General features: G+C 35.1%; 1 protein-coding gene across 1 annotated transcript; it reads left to right on the top strand.

Moving 5' to 3' along the window:
- Positions 1-2,732: 2,732 nt before the first annotated feature.
- Positions 2,733-3,686, top strand: LOC101359402 (olfactory receptor 4F15-like). The gene has a single exon (XM_004386309.2). The coding sequence runs from the start codon at positions 2,748-2,750 to the stop codon at positions 3,684-3,686; it is 939 nt and encodes a 312-aa protein (XP_004386366.1). The 5' UTR covers positions 2,733-2,747.
- Positions 3,687-8,935: the final 5,249 nt, after the last annotated feature.

Here is an 8,935-nt window from a genome sequence, read left to right as displayed (position 1 = left end):
ACAACATTAGTGTTTTTATAGCTGTTTGTGCATAAAGTAGTGATAGTTCTAATCAGGTTAAGGTTGAATGAGGTTAACTCTTTGGAAACAGTCACACTGTAGGTCTTTGAATAAGTGAGTAGGTGGTAAATATAGAAATAGTTTAGGAATACAGGTATACAATATTGAGTTCCCTAAGGTCCAGTACTGAATATATGCTTCTGGTAACAGGATTGTTCTGGGTAGATATCAATTAGCTGTTGCTCTGTATGATAGCAGCAATGTCAGCTGAACTTAATGAGCAAGAGGCAATATAAATGAGAAGAAGGGCCTGCAAGTCAGAAGCTGAAATTGCCTTTATTTTTTTAAACCATTGTAATCCAAGGTTGGTATCCAAAATAAAGGAATTAGAATGGTTAGGAGGCAGACATAAAAGTGGGACTAACACCTGACTTGGTTTAGTTGTAGGCTATATTTCACTTTTTCACGTGAAGACAGAGCACTTTGGTTTCTGCATTAGAGAATAACAAAAGCTGAGTCTCTTCTCTTGGAAGCTAAAAGATTTCATGTAGATCAAGAAAATGGCAGCCTGGGAACTCAACCAGTATGGACACTGCAGGTATTATATGAATTTGCCTTCTCCTATCATGGTTGTTTAAACATCCAGGATGAATTGTGGATGTGTTTAATGCAGTTCAGTAATCCCAGATGCTGGCGAACATTTGAGGACAAAGGTGCCTTATTCTCTCTTACTTAGATCTATCTAGAGTGATAAGAGTAGAACATGGAACATCCAGAAAGAACTAAGTTTGTGTGTATCATACAATCAGAAGTCATGAGAAAAAAGTAGTCTTCTCTACATAACTGGTTAAGAGGCAGACCTGAGTATCAATAGCTCTACTACTTACTGGTCTAGCTTGTGACCTTGAATAATTTACTTCCTCCTTCTTGGTCTCAATTTACTCAACTGTAAAAAGAAGCTAGTAATACCAACTTCTCAGTGTGTTTATAGATATCAAACAAGATAGTACATGTAAAGGAGTTATCTATCATAGTTTACTGCACATGGTAGCCACATTTTTTGCTTTGTCTTTGGTGTTACCATTATTTCTAGAGATAGCTCGCTAACCACTGCTCCAGCCTGGAAGATATTCCCTGATTCTCTCTCAGTAGTTCTTTGATCTGAAACATGAAGCTGTCTGTTCAAATAAATTATATCCGTCTTTTAAAGTATATCATAGGTCTTACTTTCTTTCTGAAGACCTCTCTGATCACCCTGGCTCATGAGTATCTTTTCTGCTTCAAAAATCCTATGTTGATACAACTTATTTGACATTCTTTATATAGCACATTTTTAATTATTTACCTTTTTTTATGTATTAAAATGTAAAAACCATAAGGGTAGTAAATATTTTAATACCTCAACAAGCATTATGGTCCGATTTGATACTTCAGCAAGTCCTGAAACAATGCATTGTGCATGGTAGGCACTCAATAAATGCTTGTTGATTGATTGAAGATGGTTATGGCAAAGGACAAAAGAAATGAAACAATTAATTTATATTTATATGCTAATTGAATGATTTCAGTAGTACAAAAGGAATTAGTGAAGAGAGATATTAATGTAAAGAGAAGGCTTTCATGGGAATGTGGAACTTAAAACCAACCACAGATTGGGGAAAAGAAGGTGAATATGATAGGAACCCAATGTAGATAATACCATCATTATGGTGAGCTGCATTATATACTGGGCTAGCATTGTGTTATAAAATCATAGCAATGTTAGACTTGGAGGGTTCACTTAGTATTACCCACCTTAGCCTGTTTATTTACAGATGATGAAACTGAGTTCAAGTAGTGAGTGGTACGTGGAGGGGAATGGGAAAAAGGACTTAAGTTCGCACTGATTTAAGGCTAGGACTTGATCACAACTCTTTTGATTCCAAGTGCAGTGTTTTTTCCACCAGTCCATGAACCATGAAAAGTTGACATAGCATGGACAATGATCTACAAATACCAGTGAAATAGAATTTTGTTTGCTACATTACATTAGCTCTACCTGTGTTTAGATTTTGCAGCCTAAATCTCTTTTCTGGTCTTGTCCTTTACTCTGCTATAATCCTGTTACAGGTCCAGCTTTGTGATTGCTTCCACTCTCTGGGATGAGCTGCAAAAGCTGGATACATTTAGAGTTTCTGCATTACCTTCTTCTTTTTTGAGGAGAAGGTAAATACAATTTCATAAAACTGTACTAGCATGAGGCCTAACATGAGAGAGTATTAATGAAATAGATAGTATTGCATATAGGAGGCAATAAACAAGGTAAGGAAAGTAAAAAGTCATGAGAAATTTCCTGAGATTTGGGGAACTCCATGGGCAGGAGTAACAAGCTGTGAGGGAGAAATCAATGAGTTCTCTTCTGTTTCCTCTTTCTTTTCTCATGTTATTCCAGGGTGTTTCTAGCCTGCCTGTATAAGCTTTTTTTCTGATTCAACATTTGATTTTGCATAGTCTTTTCTTATCAAAAGCTGGAGAATTTTAGAGAGTCTGGGAGTTAGCCTGAAGTAGTGATTTGTGGCAATGCGTTACTGCCCATTTTCTATAACTACAGGTTAAGGGGTTATATAGAGATGTTTTTGTTGTTTGCAGTAAGGTAATATTTTCTCTTTAAAATTTTAAACTTATGCTGTCAGTGACTTTCTACAAAGTTTGATTTCCTCTTTGCTCTCTTTCAGGTAATGCTAGATTCAACTCTGCTGTCAAAGACAATGGATGGAGTCAACCACTCTGTAGTGTCTGAGTTTGTGTTCCTGGGACTTTCCAATTCGTGGGGGATCCAGCTTCTCCTCTTTTTCTTTTCCTCCATGTTCTATGTCGCAAGCCTGATGGGAAACCTTCTCATTGTGTTCTCCGTGACCTATGACCTTCATCTGCACTCCCCCATGTACTTACTGCTGGCCAATCTTTCCTTTCTTGATCTGGGAATTTGCTCTATTGCAGCCCCCAGAATGATTTATGACCTTTTCAGAAAACACAAAGCAATCTCCTTTGGAGGCTGTATAACCCAGATCTTCTTCATTCATGCCTTTGGAGGCACGGAAATGGTGTTGCTCTTAGCCATGGCCTTTGACAGATACCTTGCCATTTGTAAGCCTCTCCAGTACCTGACCATCATGAGCCCACGAAAGTGCATTTTGATTTTGCTTACTTCCTGGATTCTTGGCTTCATCCACTCAGTGGCCCAATTGGCTTTTGTTGTAGATTTGCCCTTCTGTGGCCCTAATGTATTGGACAGCTTTTACTGTGACCTGCCTCAGCTCATTAAACTTGCTTGCACAGAGACCAATAGACTGGAATTCATAGTCACAGCCAACAGCGGACTCATCTCTGTGGGTTCCTTCTTTATACTGATCATTTCTTACATCTTCATTTTGGTCACTGTTCAGAAACACTCTTCAAGTGGTTTATCCAAGGCCCTCTCCACTTTGTCAGCTCATGTCACTGTGGTGGTTTTATTCTTTGGGCCACTAATCTTCTTTTATATGTGGCCCTTCCCCTCATCACACTTGGACAAGTTTCTTGCTATGTGTGACGCAGTTCTCACTCCTTTTCTGAATCCAGTCATCTACACATTCAGGAACAAGGAGATGAAGGCAGCAATGAAAAAACTTTGCCATCAGCTTGTGAGTTACAGGAAGTTGTCCTAAATACTGTAAAGACAAAAAAATGTAAATCTACACTCTATTTGATGGTGATGGAAAAAAGATCATGAAAATTTTAGAGCTCTATTAATTTTATGTACTAGATTACATTTAGGCATCTATCATGTTGTGTAGTACTGTAATAAATAAGGCTAGAGGGAGCTAACATTGGAAACTTCTATGTTTCAGACCATTTGTTGGATGTTTTATATACATTATTTTATTCAATATTCATAATAACTTTGTACTATGTGTATTTTTATCTTAATAAATATTTTTCTTAAATTAGGAAATGTTTTCTGCTTGTTCTTCTAATAATTATGCAAAATTTCAAACTAAAGCTGATTTTCACCTTAGTCACCTCTTCCGATTGTCTTAGTCCTCAAATGGTGCCAAACAGAGAATGTATTCAACAATTCAATGTTGGATATTTACATATTATTTTCTTTAACGGTTAACTTGTTTTGCATATATTAATTTTATTTCTCTCAAACTATTTACCAAACTGCCATAATGTATCTTTTTTTTCCTCTTAGTTTAATGTCTGTTTCCTATTGTCCTATATCCTTGGGTAACCTAGGGAGCCATTGATTATATAATAGAATTGTGAAATTTTAAAACTGGAATTCGAGAGACAGTTTATTTCAATTACTCACTTTATGGATGATAATATTCAGGCACAAAGACATTGAATGATAAACTCAGGATGAGAATCAGGTCTACTCACTTTTAGATTAATACATTTTTTTAAAAAATTGCAAGGCTCACTTTTGATTTGGATTCTCGAAGTTTCCAGTAAGATTATACTTTCTGACTGTAACTAACACAGAAGTGACACTGTTGAAGTGTCCTTTTGTTGGCATTAATTTCTTATGCTTAGTTCTTTCTTTATTTTCAACCCAATGAAAAATTTCTTGAACCAGGTCCTGTTTATTTTAATGCTAGATGATTATATCGTTACTCCTTGAAATTTTCATTCATGACTTTTTTATTGTCGTCACTTCCTGAAATACCCACAATTAAACCCGATATTGCTATTGGCTTTAATGAACTCCCTAAAGGGCATTCATGATCACTTTTATTTTGATACCAGTTTTGGCAGTTATTTTAAGCAAACTTAAAAAGTTTCAACTCGAATATTTCTGTATTCCTTTGTGTGCTTCTATTAGTGGATTATGGTATCCACGACTGAACAGATGGAGCCCTTCAGAATTTTTGGAAACTCAAAGATAATATAAGCCAGAGACAAAATAATTCTGATCAATAAATAAATTAAGCTATTAACAAATCATTGATAAAGTAAAAAAAAATCATTGTAAAATTACACTAATGCTTACTTATTTTAAAAATTTCACATATATGCTCATATTCTAGTAGATTAATGATTTTGATAGATCTTTGAAATAAATTCTTCTTCTTAAACTACTGACAAATTTCAGACTTGTTTTATGAAGTTATTTTACTTCTTTATATTAATTTTTCTTTCCATTTTATTTTGGACTTCTTTAAAAATTGTTAAATCATTTGTAAAGTGAATATTTATTAGAAAAATTATACATTATTCTTACGTTACCTTAATCAGAGAGGAAATTTTCTTTTTGGCAAAATCAGACTTTTTCTAAGGATTGTCATATGTATCAAACTGTTCCTTTTCCCTATTAGTGAGCTTTATTTATACTTCTCTTTTTCCTGATAAACCCACAAATTACCTCTGTGAATAGTTTTACAAACATTCTATGGTTTTCTGATTTTCTGTTTGACAGATAGAAACTTAGAAGTACAATCATTGCAAATCAAATTTGACACATTCTGGTCAATTTATCATCACTCTGCTTGCTCTTAACCTTTTTATTAATAAGTCCAGTTGAAACTTCTATAGATAGCTCCCTTCTCATCTATCAGCGTTCTCACAGCATTTCAAAAGCTTATTCAATGCTTTTGTTTAACCACCACCATCAATATTTATTGATTATGGTTTAATCACTCTTTACATATATTAACTTTACATATATTTAATTCTCATAGAAATCAGGTAGGTAATATTTTCATTTTATAGACAAGGTAGTTGAGGCACAGAAAGATTAAGTAACTAGCCTAGTGATACAAGCTGGTTAATGGAAGAGCTGGAACATGAATCCAAGCAGTCTGTGCACCAGCATTCCTGCTCTTAATCGCTGCATACCACTACCTCCAAAAGCTTGGGGATCCCTGTAACCCGTAGTTTTAAAGTATGAAAATATTTTTCTCTACACATTAAACAGCATAGAATAATAAGCACAAAGCATGCATCAATTAAATAAAATACAATGCTATTCAAGATTAGATTTGAGTTCTGTCATTGTAATGTATCATTAAAATATTCTTCTATTTGCCATTCCAGGGGTAAAGACTTCTTAGAAGAAATTTATATAATAAAATAATCTTACAGCCTTCTCATGTTCAAGCATAATTTTGTATAAATGGTGAATAGTGTGTCATCTACTCTTTGGAGATTTTAGTCCTAGAGAGAGTTATTTATTGGAGAAGATTGAAGCCTGAGCAGACATCTTATGGGGCTCTCTCATTGCAGGAAGAGGATGAACCACCTTTAATAATACTCTTTTATTAACAGCTGAAACTGGTTGAACAAATGATGCACTGTTTCTTGATTCTATACCATTAATCTCCTCCAAAGTATTCTAATAAGAGCTTACAGAAAAAATGAACACTAAGCTCCAAGCACAGCTCTATCTGGCATATGCAAACCCCTTCCTCCTTGGATGATATATTTTAACTAGTAGGAGTTTTTTCTGAGGTGGTTTCTGCATCGTATTAGCATCATACTAACCTAATGATAGGTGTTGAAATAATAGATGTTGGAGCCCTGGTGGCGTAGTGTTTAAGCGATAGGCTGCTAACCAAAATGTTAGCAGTTTGAATCTACCAGCTGCTCCTTGGAAACCCTATGGGGCAGTTCTGCTCTGTCTTATAAGGTTGCTATGAGTCAGAATTGACTCAATGGCAATAGGTTTAGTTCATTTTTTTTATTTTTTTTTTATATTTCAATAGCTTTTGGACAAGGATTCATTTGTTTAACTTTGTGCCTCTGTTGACTTTTCAAGAGTACAACTGAGAACTGAATGCTTCTAGAGAAGATGCTTTTAGTATTCCACTGTGACCATATTAACCTTAGAAGAATGTTTTGGCCAACATGACAATGGTACAATTGTGTCAACTCTGTATGGCATGGAACCTATGATTTCAATGAACCAAACCTATTGCTGTCGAGTGAATTCCAACTGATAGTGATCATATAGGACAGAGTAAAACTGCCCAATTACATAGTACATAGCAACGAGAAAAAATAGATGGAGACAGTAATATAGATGGAGATGGAGTAATATACATCATTGTTCTTATTCGTTTTGTTAATTCTGAAATATGTACAAATAGAAAGAGTTGAGGGGAGACTTAAAAAATTTCTCATTAATAATTAACTAGAGCTGACATAGTGTTGGGAGATAGAAAAGTTATCTAGAAATTCTGGATGTAATGCTGGTTCATTATAATCTAAGAACTGAATCTCTACTTGCTTGTCTAGGACCCTAATTTTCTCAGCATCTCCAGAAGCAATCTCTTTTTGGGAGAATACCTCCTGATAACCAAACTCATAAGGTACTAATGTACAACGCATAATTTATATTCATTTATTTGTAATAAGAAAAAAATGCCAAAGGGGACCCTATGCTGGAGGCCACTAGTTAGCCCATTCTCTCTCTTGAAACAGTGATGTAGAAAGTTAGATTATAATCAGAAGGCTTGATTTAGTTTGAAAATCTCAATAACTAAAGGCTTTTAGCAGTATGCAAAATCACTTGATATGTGTTGGTTAGGGATAGAGATACAAAGACAAATAACATATAATTCCAGATTTCTAAGATATCACTGTCTGGTAGAGGAGAGAAACATGGTAACTAATTATTGCAATATAGCATGATAAATGCCACAAGCAATGGGTATCTATATCTATGTTTATGTCTATGTTTATATCTGTATCTATCTATCTAGTTCAGTAGTGACAATATCTATGTCTATAGTACAGTAGTGACACAATTATTGACCCATTTTCAAGCACCAGTATTAAATAATTGCAATAGTTTCCTAATAGGTTTCTCTGAAGTTAGTATAAAAAAACTGAGAGCTCTTAAAAATCAAACATTTATGCTCATCAAACCCAACCAAAACCAAACCTGTTGCTGTCGAGTCGTTCCCAACTAATAGCAACCCTACAGGACAGAGTAGAACTGCTCCATTGGGTTTCCAAGGAGTGCCTGGTGGATTCAAACTGCTGACCTTTTGGTTAGCAGCTGAACTCTTAACCACTATGCCACAGAGTTTCTTGCTCACCGAAAGACTTTACCAAAAGAGTAAAAAGAGAACCTACAGACTGGGAAAAAAATTTTGGCTATGACATATCCCATAAGGGTCTAATCTCTAAAATCTACAAGACACTGCAACACCTCAACAACAAAAAGACAAATAATCTAATTAAAAACTGGGCAAAGGATATGAACAGAGACTTCATCAAAGAAAACATTCAGGCGGCTAACAGACACATGAGAAAATGTTCATGATCATTAGCCGTTAGAGAAATGCAAATCAAAATGACATTCAGATACCATCTCATCCCGACAATGCTGACACTAATCCAAAAAACACAAAATAACTAGTGTTGGAGAAGTTGTTGGGAGATTGGAACTCTTATGCCCTGCTGTTGGGAATGTAAGATGGTATAACCACTTTGGAAAATGATATGGCACTTCCTTAAAAAGCTAGAAATAGAAATATCATATGATCCAGCAATCCCATTCCTAGGAATATACCCTAGAGAAATAACAGCCATCACACAAACAGACATGCGCACACCCATGTTCATTGCAACACTATTTGCAATAGCAGAAAATGGAAACAACCTAAATGCTCATTCACAAATGTACAGATGAACAAATTATGGTACATACACACAATGGAACACTATGCAACAATAAAGAACAATGATGAATCTGCAAAACATATAACAACGTGGATGAATCTGGAGGGCATTATGATGAGTGAAATAAGTCAGTCACAAAAGGACGAATATTGTAAGAGACCACTATTATAAGAACTCAAGAAAAGGTTTACACACAGAAAAAAACATTCTTTGATGGTTCCAAGCATGGGGAGGCTTGGAGGGGAAATCACTAACTAGATAGTAGACAAGTGTCAACTTCAGT

This window comes from Trichechus manatus, unplaced genomic scaffold, assembly GCF_000243295.1.
Source record: "Trichechus manatus latirostris isolate Lorelei unplaced genomic scaffold, TriManLat1.0 scaffold00161, whole genome shotgun sequence".
Taxonomy (NCBI): Eukaryota; Metazoa; Chordata; class Mammalia; order Sirenia; family Trichechidae; genus Trichechus; species Trichechus manatus.
The sequence above is the reverse complement of the archived record's forward strand: the minus strand, read 5'-3'. Positions and strand labels throughout refer to the sequence as shown.